This window comes from Hemiscyllium ocellatum, chromosome 12 (genome assembly GCF_020745735.1).
Source record: "Hemiscyllium ocellatum isolate sHemOce1 chromosome 12, sHemOce1.pat.X.cur, whole genome shotgun sequence".
In the NCBI taxonomy this organism is placed as follows: Eukaryota; Metazoa; Chordata; class Chondrichthyes; order Orectolobiformes; family Hemiscylliidae; genus Hemiscyllium; species Hemiscyllium ocellatum.
The window spans coordinates 38005241-38022201 of record NC_083412.1 but is presented as its reverse complement, the minus strand read 5'-3'; the positions used below and the strand labels follow the sequence as shown (position 1 = coordinate 38022201).

General features: G+C 39.4%; 1 protein-coding gene across 7 annotated transcripts in view; it reads right to left on the bottom strand.

Moving 5' to 3' along the window:
• dmd (dystrophin) overlaps nt 1-16961 on the bottom strand; it is a 1983095-nt gene that overhangs the window by 1192205 nt on the left and 773929 nt on the right. For all 7 annotated transcript variants that reach the window (XM_060833515.1, XM_060833512.1, XM_060833514.1 and 4 more), the window contains 2 exons: nt 12933-13083; nt 4331-4450 (listed from right to left, as the gene is read on the bottom strand). In XM_060833515.1, coding sequence (XP_060689498.1) covers nt 4331-4450; nt 12933-13083 — 271 coding nt within the window. The remainder of the gene's footprint in view (nt 1-4330; nt 4451-12932; nt 13084-16961) is intronic.

The window sequence follows — 16961 nt, the reverse complement described above, 5'->3', positions numbered from 1 at the left end:
TCTGCCACTTACATTCCAAAAGTTCCTATTTCATTGAGTTTAGTAACTCAAATAAAGCCACTTTATTTCTTTAAACTAGGAAGGTCCTCACCAAGTAAAAATAACTGCTGCTATTGAAATCACACAAAAGAAGAACCCTTAACTCATCAAGCCTAGTGTTGACTTTCAGATCTATCCACTTGGTGTCTTTATCCATATAATTTTCTACTTAACTTAAAGAAACAAATATTCCCTGAAGATAACAGCTAACAATGTTCCAGAAAGTTTGTTTGAGGAACATGGAATCTTTTGGAAAACTTCATTCTCACAGCTTGTTTGTTATTGTCTAACCCCTCCAAGAAATGCCTGATCATGTTAACACCTGCTGCTTCAAGTTCACATTACAATCCCAGTGGTTGGCGATATTGGACAAGTCAATACCAGAGTAAAATCTGGGTTGATTGAACATATGTTTTATATTTACTGTTTGTTCACCAAGATAGTCAGTCACCAAACTTATTCATAAGACGCTGCTAATGTACTTTCAATCAAAGAAAAATGTTGTGACGTTAAAAAAAGGTATTAAATGGCAGAATAGCAATTTGAAATGGTCTTATTACAAAGATTCAACCTTTTAGCCTCCAACAATGCTATAGATATTCAAACTTTCATGAAGCTGCACTCTGTATCCACTTTAATGTTTCTTGTTCAGTTGGCACGTCTATAAATTGGAACTTTATTTTCATTAACATAAGCCATCCAACTTCTTTTCGTTGCCCTGACTATTAAATGGCATTTCCAATTAAATCAGCTTTGGTAGGCATGTCACAATCAATAAAGTGCCGAGCTTTCTCTTACACAAGGAAGTGTAACAAAACCAAAGGGAACAGAGCAGAACTTGCAGTAGACAAAACATAGCTACATCTTTTGTCATCATTGTTCTGCATCCCAATGCAGCTAGACATGGTACGGCATAGGAATAATTCATGTTTGAGTTCCCTAAAGGACAAGGTTGCAGAGATGTGATTCCTTTGGAAGAAGCTGAAGACTTTGGATGGTGGTGTACGTGAGAACACTGACGAGATTGCACACTGACAAGATGGGTGCACTGTCAGACAACATCAAGAAGAATGGAGGAGTCCAGCTCCAAATTACAAGTGGGCTTTACAGAAAGCTTCCCTGTTTCCCAGACTCTTCGTCACCTCTGCATGATGTTACTAACCAAGCAGAATTGCAACTGTTGCTCCCATACCGACTGCAGCCTTTAGAAGGACAATTCATTAAATCCTCTCAGTGCCCTGAGAGGAACAGCACCCGGGAAACCCAGAAACTCATCCTGACACCTCAAAAAAGCACTCCGCAGTACTCTCAAAGCTTTTGGAGTCGTAAATGTCAGTGCTTGACATTTAAAATAATGCTCATTGGGTCCCCTTTGCAGTTGCTCATATGTTCACTGGTGAGTGCTAGGTGAATACACTGTCCTACGTTTGTAATCAGAATGTTAAATTGGCCAGGAAGTACTGAGTGACACTTTGCCACCAGTTGGGAGAGTCTTATGGTAGAGGCAGCCTGTCTGCTTCGTTTCCTCTGACTGGGCTGCAGTGTGGACCATGCTGTAAGTAGCTGGAGACAGTGCACTCTCACAGCACCATCTCCTGCCCTGTTATGACTCTGAATTCCACACCGATAAGTCTGTTCTCCTATTAAACATTTAACATCAAGTCAGAAAATTTATTACCTCCTCCACTTTCGCAACATTAGAAATTCAGTCAGACTCAAATCTTCGAAGGCAAACTATCTGAAACTGCTGCGATAGTTCACTTTGACACATAGCAATTATCTCATCAACATAATAAAACTGATGCGTTGAAGGAACATTAAAAAGGTGAATGTTACTTCCTCAAGTACTGAAATCATTTGCATTATTATAGCAGCATTTTCAAGATTTTCTTTAATGAGATTTGGCAATCATGCACTATTGAGTAGTTTTCCACAGAAACAAGAACTAGAGGACTGATTACAAAGCTACCTGTCCAAGTGAGACCTACTCAAATCGTTTTCTACAGCGAAGAATAGATAGTTCAAAGTTAACCATTTCAAAAGCTATTTTAGGCAAACATTTTTATTCCCAGCTATTAGAAATGATGAATGTGTGACACAGGTAACAAATGTGAATTAAAAGCTCTGCACGACAATTAGTCTCTTATATTCATATTCTTGCACACAGCTCCAATGCAGTGTAACCTCATGAATTTCACTAAGGTAGGATTCAGTGAGCTTTCTTAAACAAAAAAAATCACTCAAAATTAATTGATTTCATCTATAAACATCTTTGAAGGTCAATGGAAGTTTCTTCATGGAGGCCAAAGGCTCAATGTTCTGTTTTATCTGAGCCTGCGAGGAAGATCTTCCTGAACCTCTGCATTTCCCAGTCAGAATTATTCTGTGATTTCTGTCCTAAACAAAAATCTGCTGACCTGAAGCACATCTATTGAGCTTTCACTTTGCAGGGAATATGACTAACAGTTGACTTTGTTATCCTGCAGATAGGCAAGGCCTCCAATAAGTAACTCATCAGTTTATAAAATGTATCTGTAATTTTCTCCCAACTGATCACATTGATATTGAAAGGGAACGTGCATAAAGCTTGTCATGAAATCCACTGTCAAGAACTTTGCTCGTTTAGTGAGCTAGTTTCTTCCCAAATCAGCCATATCCAAATAGATGAACTACTGCCAATTCCCTGAACTCCAACACACAAGATATATTTGCAGCAATTTTCAGGATATTAAAAACGATAAATATCAGTAATTCAATGCCAAATTAAATCCACTAGTATATCCTCATAATTGCACTGCTCTATGGATGGCATGCTACAGGATTAGTTGAGATAGGGTGGAAAAAGACATTTTTTGTAATTCTATGTAGTGACCCAGAACGTTACAGCATATGGGATGTTTCTTTTTAACACAGTGACCCAGTCCTCACGCTACTCAGAAACAAATGTTTATTAACAAATGAAATTATGGCTCTCATAAAGTAGGCAATTACATTATAGCATCCTGTGTGTCATGTTTTTAAAAATTCTAAATGTTTCATTGCATGCAATACAAAAAGCAAGATGGTGATATTAGTTATGAAGTAGCAAAATCATCTTAAAGTTATAATTTATTTGATAGTAATATTAGAGTCACAAGATAAGTAGTTCCTTAGTTTGTGAAATCCAAGGCAGAAAAAAATGATTTGACAGTAAACGTCAGCTTAAGTTTGGATGGAAATCAATGTGATGATAAACAGATTTTTCAAAATAAAAATCAGCATGTGTACAAGTTTTCAAAGGTACCCAAGGCCGTCCCGAATAGCTACCCCAAAGTGTCAGAAGAGATGATCAAAAACAGACAACAAGGTGCCCTATGTACATGACCATGCAATGGAATTCTAGAATATCTGGTGTATTGCCCACCATCACACTGGTACAGGAAGGCAGTGGCCCTGATGTCAGGTGTGAGCATCTTGAAGTCAGTACCCACACTATCAGGAGGCATGTGTGTGGCCAACATTCCATAGTGCCCTAAATCCTGTATGTCCCTCACTGTGATCCTCAGCAACCTTCTAGAACTTCCAGTCTATTAACACATTTGAGGATTTTGGAACACTACAGTCAGTTCTGCTATAACACAGCAGTTTCATTCTTATGCAATCCCATGTTATAGGAAAATCGTGTAATAGCTGCACCATTTCAACAAATGGGGCCGGAATCGGATTATAACCAATGCACACTTGAAAATTTTGCACTTTAGAAACAGTGTCCCAGTTTGTCAATCGTGTCGTAAAGAATTTGTGTTAATGAAACGCATGTTATAGCAGAACAACTTGTATTTACAAAATCTCCTGTTAGCATTTCTCCAGCCTCATTCAGCACTGTTAGTTCATCTGACTCTGATCTAAGCTACTCTCCTTGTTTCTAGCATCATCAACATCATTCTTTCCATTAACTGGTCTGCTTTAAGATATAATACCCAAGCTTCAACAATCATCCACTATTTGTTTTCTCGTTTAAGTTTTAACTTCTGATTAGCGTCTCTTCTCCTTTGGAAGGGATTTCAGAAATGTTGCTATGCCACAATGATTCTGTAAAGTACACCCCATTTTGTTTCCCAATTACTGGTCTATTCTTCACAGCATTCACAAGCAAATTAGACCAAATTTACAAAAATCTTCATTTTAAAACATGTTTCAGGATGTTTTCTTTGTGGGTAAAGATGCATGGACAAGAAAAAATATCATTTAATAATGTTGTATTTGGGTTCCTGAAGTACAATTATTTCGTCACTGGATATTTATTTCTTACCTGGAGCTCTTCCTCCAGAGCAGCAGTGGCATTATCACCATTGCTCTCATCAACGACCACCACCATATGTGTCAAAGAGTTGACACGTACTTGTTCTTGCTCCAAGTCCTCTTGAAGTACCTATACAGGAACAAGCAATTGTCAGGAAAGATATTTTCAGAAGTCACATTTATTGAATCTTATTTATAATATGAATGATACATTTGTTCACTGTGTATGTTGAGTACACTGGTATCCCTTGACACCAATTCGCTCTACCACAAAGCTATCTCTGTCCTTAGTTTCATTTCATTTGGTATTTTAACAAAAAAAACTTTCAACTGTTGCACCAACATTTCCTCTACCTCCAACTGGATTATAAATTAAACGTCAGACTGTTAGTCCCCAGATTCAGACAGCTTGCTTCTACCTCCTGCCCAAAAACCACAATCAGAACTGTCCGATATTATAAGACAGTTTCTGCTCCACAACACGGATTTATTCCTATCTTAGCTTTATTTCCCCTGCCCATTTTTTCTGTCTTTCCATCGACATTTATGACTCTTTTAATGTACTCCACCAAATTGTTCTTGGCCCTATGTATATCCTCAATGTCCAATCATTCTAAACTTCCAACTTGCGCCAGAGTGGCCTGAAGGCTTCTGGCTTCTTCCTTGAATGAAAGTTCATCTAGCTTTCATCGACCATCACTCTCCTCTGCCTGGATGGACTTGTCTCACATCAACAAACATTTTTATTGACTCATCACACTCACGTCCTCCAAACAAAATGTCATTGTTAACAGCACAGATCCTAGCTGCATCTATATTTTTTGTAAGATCTGTGGAACATTATTGTTACAGTCCTATGTGATGTCCCACCCTCAGTTCCTTTCCTCAAACATTGATGTCCATGATGGCACTCTTTCAGATTCTTTCACCAAAGTTGCTTCCAATTTCTACCTTACTTTCAATCTCTTGTGGTCCAACTCCCACTCTCTTGAACTTCTGGCTTCCTTTAAGGGGCTGGGAAATCCGAAAGTATACAGTATAGGTGTACTGATATTCACTGCTACATCAACTACAGTTTTCACAGGCTGTATCTCATTTGAATTCCATTTTTTTTGACAGTGCAAATTCCATAAGAGGGATTTTGATACATTTTCCTTTTTCCTCAATGGAGGATTCCCCCTCACTGTTGACAATGGTTAACAAGGCCCCTGACCAAGTGAGACACATTTCATATACTTTTCCTTGGACATTCTCCTCTACCTTCCACATCCTAAAAAAAAAGTTACTTTTGCTCTCTATCTTTGTAAACGGAAACTAAAGCTCTCGCTACGCTTGTAAATTGAAAGGAAATCCCCCTCTACACTATCCTCATCAAACACTCTCAAGACAGATACAGCATGGAATTAGATCAAGTGAAGCTTCCTCAATTCTTCAAATTAAAGGGAACAAAAATGGGGTTAAACAGCCCCTCATCGGGCACTACCAATTAACGGCTAATGCAAATTTACTAATTTAAAATAAGGTGTCCAGGATGATGATGATGCACCCCTGCCCTGTGGTGCCCACTGGACTATAAAGGCCACAATTGCGCCAGTGAGCACTCCATGCTCCATCTCCAGGGATATCTGAACACACATGTAACTACAAAATGGGGCAGACAACCAGGTACGACTCTCCATGGGCGGTGGACCTGTCAATAGTGACGTAGGTCACACCCATTCTCTTCTCACCATCCAAAATCACAAAAACACCTCCTTGGTTTATGTGCAGTTCTTTCAATTTAATTCAGTGTAATTCAATTATACTGTATTCTCTATCATGTGATCTCCTGCATGCAGTGGAATCCAAACGCAGATTGAGTAACCATTTTGTAGGCCACCTCCATTCAGTGGACAACCATGACCCCAGAATTTCCAGGTGCCTGCAATTTTGATTTTCCATCTTGCATATACAGTGTAGGAATTGTAATTGAGGTACCAGTGGGAGACAGTGGTCTCACAATGAATATTTGCTGGTGTCTACGACCTTTGAACTGGTGCAGTGTCACATTAAATGTGGGCGGCACGGTGGCACAGTGGTTAGCACTGCTGCCTCACAGCGCCGGAGACCCGGGTTCAATTCCCGACTCAGGCGACTGACTGTGTGGAGTTTGCACGTTCTCCCCGTATCAGCGTGGGTTTCCTCCGGGTGCTCCGGTTTCCTCCCACAGTCCAAAGATGTGCGGGTCAGGTGAATTGACCATGCTAAATTGCCCATAGTGTTAGGTAAGGGGTAAATGTAGGGGTATGAGTGGGTTTCGCTTCGGCGGGTCGGTGTGGACTTGTTGGGCCGAAGGGCCTGTTTCCACACTGTAAATCTAATCTAATCTAAATACCCAATCTCAAGGAACAGCATTTTCTCTTTTAAGTAGTTACTTCTGGCCTCAATATGGAGTTCAACAGTTTCAGACAATGACCCCTTTCACCAGCTCCTCTTCTCCCCACTTTCACCACCAATTCCATTTTGTTTCCTTGTCTTGTCATGTGTTTGCCTCAATCTTATTCTTTTCATTTTTATTTCTGGATGGCAGATTTTATTATTCTGCCTTTCACAGTTTTTATCCATCCAAATTTCATTTCTTTGATTATCCCATTAACTCTCCCTTTCTATCTCTCTTGTCACTCAAAAGCTCACCTTCTTACTCCCATCATAGGCCTTTTTCATTTTTCTCTACCTTCCCCCATTTCGCCTATTTAAAAGCTATTACATTTCAAACTTTTCCTGATTCTGTTGAAAAGTCATTGACCAAAACATTAACTGAGTTTCTTGCTCCACACATATATTGCTTGACCTGCTCAATATTTCTAGCACTTTCAGATTTTATTACCATGGAAATCATGGGTCAGAGGCATTGCTATTGCTTCAACAACAGAAGCTTAGATGTGCCCATAATCTCGACTCAATGCTGTATATAGGTTTCTTATTAGAAACCTCTGGACTCGGAATTTAAAGGTTTTATTCAGAATTTGTAATAGGGATAGGAAAGGTGCATGTATCCTTTTGTCTATGCAGCACATTCAGATGAATAGAAAACACTGATTTAAAATGATGCACAAACTAGATGCCTGCTGTTCAACAGAAGGCACAGAGAACGTGACTATTTTTTCTGACAACATTCGTTTTTAAGATCAAAATGTTTTGATCACAGCCAACTTTCATCAGTTTTAAGATCTGTTATAGATATAATTTTAAGTCTTGCCACAGAGTCAATGAAATATTCTATAACTACATCCTCTTGCACAGGTGCAGTAATGTGTACTATCTCCAAGATGCACTGCAGAGATTCACCAAAGATCCTCACAGAGCATCATCCAAACCTACGACCACTTCCAATGTAGGAGGACATGGGCAGCAGATACATTGGAACACTGTCATCTGCAGGTTGTCCTCCAAATAACTCACCATTCTGGCTTGGAATTCCTTCATCATCACTGGGTCAAAATCACAGAATTCCCTCACTGACAACATTGTGGCTTTACCTACAGTGCATGGGCTGCAGTGGTTCAAGAAGGCAACTCATCACCACCTTCTCTACAACTACAAGTGCTGGCCAGCAACTGCTACCCAAGCCCGAGTAAATATGAAAAAAAACCAGTTGTCAGGCATTAAAATATTCCATTGTTCATAAAGGAAGAACTGAGATATTGACTTATGAAAGGGCATTAACTGCTCCCAAACAAATTTTACAGTGTTGCCTATCATTTTCATTTGGTACTAAACTATGTTTTACAAAAAAAAACAAAAATAATTGTGTTTTATTATCTTCTGACATCCAACAGAATGCCGGTATCTATTTAACGTTTTATTAGTTGAATTTCTTGCTGATTCAAACAAGCAGTAGCCAGGTATAGGTTTATAGCAAGCTAGAAGTATTTAATAATGTGAATTTTCATATTTTATTGGTGTCAACAGTTCTAAAGATTTAAAAAAGCCACTGACAAAAAGCAAATTGTTAAAGCTTATAGCAAAAAAAACATTCCAATCTGTTTCACAGAGCTGATCTGACATTGAACTATTAAAAGAATATTAGGAGGAGTGTAAGAAATGGAAGCAAGTGGATTAACCGAGATTTAATGTAGCTTGGTCATCATCACAGACAAATTAATTTATATTTCAGATTAGAATCACTTCAGCACAAAAACAGGAGGTAGAAACCTGATGAGAGTTTGCAATCAGTCCACAAGAGTAGAGAAGGTGAAGGTGGATTTTAGAAGTGAGGAATAATAATGGGGGCAACTTGATGGGGAGGAACAATTTACAGTGTTGGCTAACTTGGGCTGAGAAAAGGAAATTAATGACCAGCAGAGTTACATTTCACAGATATATGTTCAGATTTGGCATGACAGCATGTATTAAAAAATATACAAAAGTTCAGCATTATGCTGGGGCAGGAATGATAGCTTGATTGGCAGGGGAAAGGTTATGTGAAGTAAAGAATTAATTTGGCCTTTTTTTCAAGGAATGGCTAAGCACAAAAAGGAACAATGTCATGGTGATGTGAATTAATGAACTGGAGCCCGAGTCTGCAAGGCTGCAGAGGCATGTCCTCTCTTCTCAACGCTTGTAAATTTATGCTTAATAAATCCATTTAATGCTCACTCAGATGGATGAGGACCTTACATTTCTACAGGTGCGGGAAGCATTAAAATGGATGGTGTCAACTTTAGCAGTAAATAAAAGTTAGAACTCCTCATACGGACACAGGATGTGAGCGTGGTAGATAGAGCCTTATGAAGATAATTAGGAATGAAGGGCCGAGGTGTTCTTTCCTTTTAGCAAAATTAATGATTTGCCCAAGGGAAATAATCACTCATCGCTTTTTATGTGGTCCATCTAGATTTGTTGACAGGTGACTGAAGCACCACAGTTTCTGACATCTACACACATTAGCTGTGGGTGTTCATACAAAGGGGAATAAACAGAATTTTAAAAACACACAGACATTAAAAGATAACAAAGGACAAGAGCGAGAGTTTGAGAAGACTTGCAGCTGCGCAGACATTTGGCAACTGGAAACCATAAAGCTGGCATTTAGCAGCATGGAAATGCAATTGTACCTGAACTATAAGTTTATTCCCCATGCACACTCTCCCCTCTACCCACCCCAAAATAAAAAAAAATGTGGGTTGCAGAGAAATGGGATTGGAAGTAGTTGGGCTACAAACGCGTTGTGAGAAATACAGGTAATCAGTCAGAAATTTCCCCATCTGTGATTGAGCCCATAGTCAGATGACCAACTCATCTAGCAAAGTCAACAGGACAACCATATGACCATTCAGACCATGGAGTCCGCCATACCATTCTCCTGCCTTATCCCCATAACGTTTGATGCCCTTACTAAGCAAGAACCGACATCTGTCTTAAATACATACAATGACTTGGTGTCCTCAGCCTTCTGTGGCAATGAGTTCCACAGATTCACCAACCGCTGGCTGAAGAAATTCCTCCTCACCCTGAGACGGCAGCCTCAGGTCCTAGTTTCTGCTACTACTAGAAACATCTTCTTCACATCCACTCTATCTCGGCCTCTCATAAGTTTCAATCAGATTCCCCCCCCCTCATCCTTCTAAACTCCATTGAGTACAGACTCAAGAGTCCTCAACTAGTCCTCATATGACAAGTCCTTCAGTGCCGGCACCATTCTTGTAAACCTGTTCTGGGCCCATGCCAATCCAGCGCATCCTTCCTTAGATACTGGGCCCAAAACTGTTCACAATATTCCAAATGTAGTATGACTAAAGCTTTATATAGTCTCAAGTAAAAAATGAGGTCTGCAGATGCTGGAGATCAGAGCTGAAAATGTGTTGCTGGTTAAAGCACAGCAGATTAGGCAGCATCCAAGGAACAGGAAATTTGACGTTTCGGGCCAGAGCCCTTCATTCCTGATGAAGGACCCTGGCCCGAAACGTCGAATTTCCTGTTCCTTGGATGCTGCCTAACCTGCTGTGCTTTAACCAGCAACACATTTTCAGCTCTTTATATAGCCTCAGCAGTGCATCCCTGCTCTTGTATTTTAGCTTTATTGAAATGCATTTGTATTCCTAACTGTCAACTGAATCTGCACTTTGAGAGAATCTCGGACTACAACACCCAAGTCCTTTTGTGTTTCAGATTTCTGAAGCATTTCCCCATTGAGAAAATAGTTATGCTTCTATTTATCCAAACAAAGTGCACAATCCCACACTTCCCCAAAATGAATTTCATCTATCACAGCTTTGCCCACTCTCCTAGACTATCCAGGTCCTTCTACAGTCTCTCTACTTCTTCAACATTACATGTCCTGATAAAGGGCTTTTGCCCAAAATGTCGATTTTACTGCTCCTCGGATGCTGCCTGAACTGATGTGCTTTTCCAACACCACTCTACTCTAAACTCTGGTTTCCAGCATCTGCAGTCATTGTTTTTACCTAGCATTACTTGTCCCTCTGTCTATCTTTATGTCATCTGCAAAACTAGCAACGATGTCTCAGTTCCTTCATCCACATCATTAACACACAAGCCGAATAGTTGTGGTCCCAATACAGACTTCTGCAAAACTCCTTGCTGACTCAGCCCGATTTTACCATGCACTTCCAAGTACTCCACAATCTCATCATTAATAATAGACTCTTAAAATCTTATTAACGACAGAGGTCAAGTTAACTTGCCTATAATTTCCCAATTTTACCTCCATCCTTTCTTAAACAGGGTGTTATGTTCCGGCCCTCTGGGACCCTTCCTGACTCCAATGATTCCTGAAAAATTACCTCTTATGCCTCTACAATCTCTTTAACTACCTCTTTCAGAAGTCTGGGTGTAGTCCTTCCAGTCCAGGAAGAGTATCCATTTTCAGACCTTTCAGCTTCCAAGTACCTTGTTCTTGGTGACAGTCACCACATTTACATCTTTCCCTGACTCCCAATGTTTTGGTGTGCTGCTGATGTCTTTCACTGTGAAGACTGTTTTAAAGTATATATTCACAGCTCCTTTGCCGTTTCTGTGTTCCCTATTACTACTCTGTAACCTCATTTTCCAGTGGGCCAATGTCCACTTTTGCCTCTCTATTATCGTTTATATACTTTGATTAAAAAAAAGTCCTGCAATCACTCGCTAGCTTACTCTTTTATTTCATCTTCTCTCCGGTTATTGCTTTTTTTTGCTTGTCCTCAACTGGTTTTTAAAGGCTTCCCAATCATTTTCACCACATTGTATGTTTTTTTCTTTTGCTCTTATGCTGTCCCTGACTTCCCTTATCAGTTATAGTTGTCTCACTCTCTCCTAGTATAGTTCTTCTTCCTTGGGATGAATTTCTTCTGTGCCTCCCGAATTCCCTCCAGAAACTCCTGCCATTACTGCTCTCACCATCTTCCTTGCAGTTACCTTTACTCAACTGTAATACTGTTACATCAGATTCCAGCTTCTCTCTTTCAAATTGTGGGGTGAATTCTAATAAAATATGGTCGCTGTCTCTACGAGTTAAGTCATCTTAACCTCCCTTATCAAATCTGCCTCATTACACATCAAACAAGCCATCTGCACAAGTAATATGCTGACGTTGAAGGAAAAGATTAAGAAGAACAGCGAGGCAGTGATAGCAGAAGAGAGGGCAAGGTGAGTCAATAATAAAATCATCATGAGTTTGGAGTCACAGTGCAAATGCTATGGCAGGAAAGGAACAAAGCAATCCTGAGTGAGAAACTTAGGGGTTAGGCTTTGGTGGCAGAATGAGAACGAAAATTCTAAAAAGGAGTTGAAGATATTGGAAGAAAAAAAGAGGAATGAAAAGCTATCAGAGGAAGATACAGAGAACTAAAGGTTTGATTCAGTGATTACCAAAGTCTTTTGAGCAAACCAAGGTGTGTGGAAGTAGGACAAGGTAAGAAGGCTTTGTGAAGAACTAACATGCAACTGTACAGAAACTAAACTGATGTCAAAACCCAGGCTCCAAGCACCATCATTGAATAACACTTGCTGAAAGGCCTTGTTTGATTATGCATGGATATTGTCTATGACAAGCAATAATTGCAGATAGTGAAGTGCAATACTGGATGTGTTTGGAATCAGGAGGAGTTTGGGAAGACTAGGTCCTCAAGGAAGTACTGGAAAAGAAGCTTGGTGGGAATAGGATGGGCAATTCTGAATTTCCGATTGTAGAGGTAACAAGTACCTTGAATACAGAAGATAATCAAGGAAAGGAATGAGCAGCTAAAGCCTGGTTATCACACCCAAGCATATTTTTTATGATGTTCATAAAGTCATTTAAACTTTGGTCATATTCCTATTTCTGTTCATAAAACAAAATGGTGCAAAGAATGCCTCGAATGTTCTGAAATCAAGATACAACTATATTTTCTTGACTGATACTGTTCTTATTTGGTAAACAAATAAGAACAAAATTTTCACCATCTCTATCAGATCATTGTACTAAGACATCACTGTATCAGAATTTAAAATTTATGTGGAATCTGTAAAATAAATTAATTGTAGAGTTGTTTACTGGTTCACTTTTCTTCATTTAACGAGAGCTAAGCCTCATGAACACAAACTGAAAACATATTTACTTTTTGGACTCAGATACAGAAGTCAGTACGTACTTTGTGTTCTTCCACTTGTAGTTTTAAAGCTTCCAGATCTGGACCGAGGGGTTGTGCCTCCATTTGGTGAATTCTGTCCTCGGTATTTGTTAACCAATCAGCTAACTGCTTCAGTTGCTGCTGCTGAAGATCCATGAGTACTTCGTGTAACCTGCAAACAAGGAAATGAATTTATGCAACTGATTCACAGGCCTAGATTTTCACAATAGCATGGTGTCACTCCATCATTGCAGAAATGACAGGCATGCCTAAAAGGCACAAGTCCCCCTCCAACCAGCATGTACCATTTTTTTCTGGGGTGGGAATGGCAGTGGGTCATTCTACATGTGCCTCCATCCACATGTGATTCTAGTAAGCTAGGGATTAACTCATTTGGAAATATATGTTATACGTTTTGATATAGCCTCAGCATATACTTAGTGGAGATCAACTGCCCTTTGGCAGAGATTGTTAAATGTAATCCTGAATGTGCAGTAGTGTGTAAACTCATTGAAAATATGAAGCACATTGGAACTGCCGAAAACATAAGAGAAACAATCAAAAGTAACAATCAAAAGGGAGCTGTCGAGCTGTCAAGGCGTCAAGGCATCTAACATCGTCCATGCTAAATTTTGAAAACCATTAAACAATCATTGCTTGCCATTGCACTCTCTCTGTTGATATAAACCTGTGTTTCCATTGGTGGTTTAGCATTGCAAACGCAGTGTTTCAATCATCCATGAACATATTAGGCAGCCTATCATTTTAACTGTTTGTTGGACAGCTGAGAACGTTTGTGAACTATTTGAAGTGGGACTATGAATTCCAGTGCTTGATGTTAAGGGGTTAAGTACTTAAATGAAACATTGGCTATCATAATACATTGAATAATTAAAGGAATGTAAATGTACAAATCAGTTTTAAGAAAAAAATGTACTTTTTAAATATATTGAAATATGCAACTGACAGTACAACTTTGTTTTTTTTTGTCCCTGTATTAGGCCTGAGATTTGTGTGTGACGGATACTGGGTTAACTGCAACAATAGGTGCAACAGGAAAGGGTTGTACCTGGCGGAGTAATGAGTAGGCACTAAGTAGCTAGTGAGCTTTAAAAGGGCTATTTGAAATGGGTAAGGGAACGCAGGTTGGCATAACATTAAAGGGCAGATCTTACAGCATTGCCTCATGCAAACTTATGTAGGGCAATGGATGAGTGAGCGAGTGGTGGGAGGTGAGCATGGCAGGGGAGGTGTTGGATACAGAGCATGAATAAATGAAGTTGAATATGTTGGTATGGATGAGAGATGAGAAGTGTGCGGAGCATAAAGAAGGGTTTGAGCTCTTTTTTCTTTCACAAAAATAACACAGTGGGAGTACACAGAGGCACTTGGCATTCTTCCCTCTCATTTTGCGGTCACCCAACCCAGCTTTCATAGAATCTTGCCACAGTTGAAAAAAAATCTCCTTTATAGTGCACATTTTCCCCCCTGTGCTGAGATTGGAGAATGGGGAAACGTTTTAGCTCTAATCTCAGGAGCAAAAATTCAGGCTGGTGTTAATGAGACAGTTCTAATGCAGATGTGTTCTCTTCCCAAGTCTCACAGCATCCTGACTTAGTAACATAGCCTCATTCTTTCAATGTCACTGCATTAAATTCCTGGAGCTCCCTCCTTAATGACACTACCGTGGTTCATCTGAAGCAGTCCAACAAGGTCACCTTCTCAAAGGGGATTAGGGATGAGCAACAAATAATTGTCTTGCCAGCAACACATTAATCCCATGACAAAAAACAGAAAATATGAACTTAAAAGACAAAATAGCAAATGAAGGGGAAAGTTGTTGCCTTTTCAAATTTTCTCTCTTGATAGGTGATACACAAAGAGAAATAAGAACTAATAACACTTTTTATTTCTTTTTGATCCAAATTAAAAAAAGAAACATGTTTGTGAAATCATGCCAATCCCTCACTTTAACAAGTGAGGAAGAGACAATCATCTCAGATTTTTAATGAAGATTACTTGGCAGCTACGATACAGTACATCCTGATATTATCTCCAAAGAGGTCACAGCAGCATTTGACAAATCAAAAATTATACCATGTTTCTAAGGTCTTCCTCTAATTACATTTTCTTACTCCAAATTAGTGATAAAGAATGAGTGGGAAGACATTGTCACTTTAGACCTTGATATTTCAAATTATGTCACGATATCATATTTCCAATGAAGCAGTTGAATGAACAATTGACCTTAATATTCCCAGAGTCAATCACTCACAAAAGGCTCTGCTCATTTTATTAAGAACAATTGACTAGTAAATAATAAGAAAGGTACCAGTGAAATTCTAAGTCAGTAAATCTGCAAAATAGTGTTAAAAAATTTATTCACATTGCATTTTTAACATAATAAGACATGTAAAAACACTTTTACAGGATATTTGTTGAACAGTGGGGGTTGACATTGAACCAAGTAAGGAGATAAGGCACCATATGACCAAAAGCTTTGTCCTAGAGTTAGGTCTTTCAGTAGCATCCATAAGGAGGAAACACAAATGGAGAGGAAGTCAGATTTAAGAAGGAGATTCCAGATTTTATGGCCTTGGCAGCTGAAGGCACATCAATGGCAAAGTGAATAAAATTGAAATTGCGCAGAGCTCACAGATCGAGGGGTGAGGGAATTTGAAAAAAATACATGAATTAGCATTTTTAAGTTAAGCATTGTTTAAGTGGGAGCCAATCGAGACCGACAAACCCATGAGTGATGGGTGAATAAAACTTGCTACAAGTTGGAGCATTGGTAGCAGAATTCTCAATGTCTTCAACTTCATCCAGTAGAACTTGGGTGGTCAAGTGGCGATGCACTGAAGTAGTCAAAGGGAAGAGGTGACCAAGGCATGGATGAGGGTTTCAGCAGCTCATCAGCTGAGGAGACATCAGAGTTAGGAGATGTAATTTTCAAAATGGCTCATCTTGGTGACAGTATAGATACAGGAACTCAATTAAAGATCAAATATAACTAGAACTGTGAAGAAGCTAGTTCAGCCTTATATGGTTTCCAGTGAGAGACAAAATCAGTATCCGATCTGACCAAGAAATTAAATTACACTGGACAAAATTGACTCATTTAGAATTTGGTTTTGGAACTAGAAAGGACATCTCAGAAGATTCCCTTCTTAATGTACCATTGAAGTTCACACTGGAAATTTCACAGGGATCAGGTGAGGGCCAATCAGGTGTCAGTGGGGTTGGTCCCTATACTTTCCTACCTAGGCTGACATGCTACTCAGTCACTTTAAGGCTGTCAGGTGACCCCCTAACTCCACTTGCCACCTGTAAGCAAGTTTTTCAGATGTCGGAGCAAACTGGAAAACTATTTTGTTGGTGTAATCAGGTAATGATTTTCAGTCAGAAACAAACAAGCATACTGTGATAATGCCCATGTGCATTCACTGTGTCAACATGTTTTGTGAATGCATGTTGTTGCAGATACATTATTTTAAAGTGAGCTTGTAATCCAGAAATCTTGTAAACCAGATTTTTATCTGTTAACCCATGGAAACATCATGGAGGCAAAAAAAAACAATGACAGTGGAACGGTGCTGACAGAGGAGAGTTATATACATTCATTTTAGAGCTACAGGTAAGAACTGAAAGCCACATGGTTGTTTGTGTGATGGCTAGGTTTGCTCTTTTTAAAAATTTAATCATGGGATGTGGGCATCGCTGGCTGGGCCAGCATTTATTGCCCTCCCCTAGGCAAAGTTATGGTCTTGAACTGCTGCAGTCCATATGCTGTAGGTAGACACCCAGTGCTATCAAAGAGGCAATTCCAAGACTTTGATCCAGTGACAGTGAAGGATCAGTGATATTTTTCCAAGTCAGGATGGTAAGTGGCTCAGAGAAGAACTTGCAGATGGTGGTGTTCCCAAATAATTGCTGTCCTTGTCCTTCCAGATGGAAGCGGTCATGGTGTAGAAGGTTCTAAGGATCTTTGATGAATTTTTGCAGTGCATCTTGCCTATAGTTTACACTGCTGCAGCTGAGTGTCAGTGG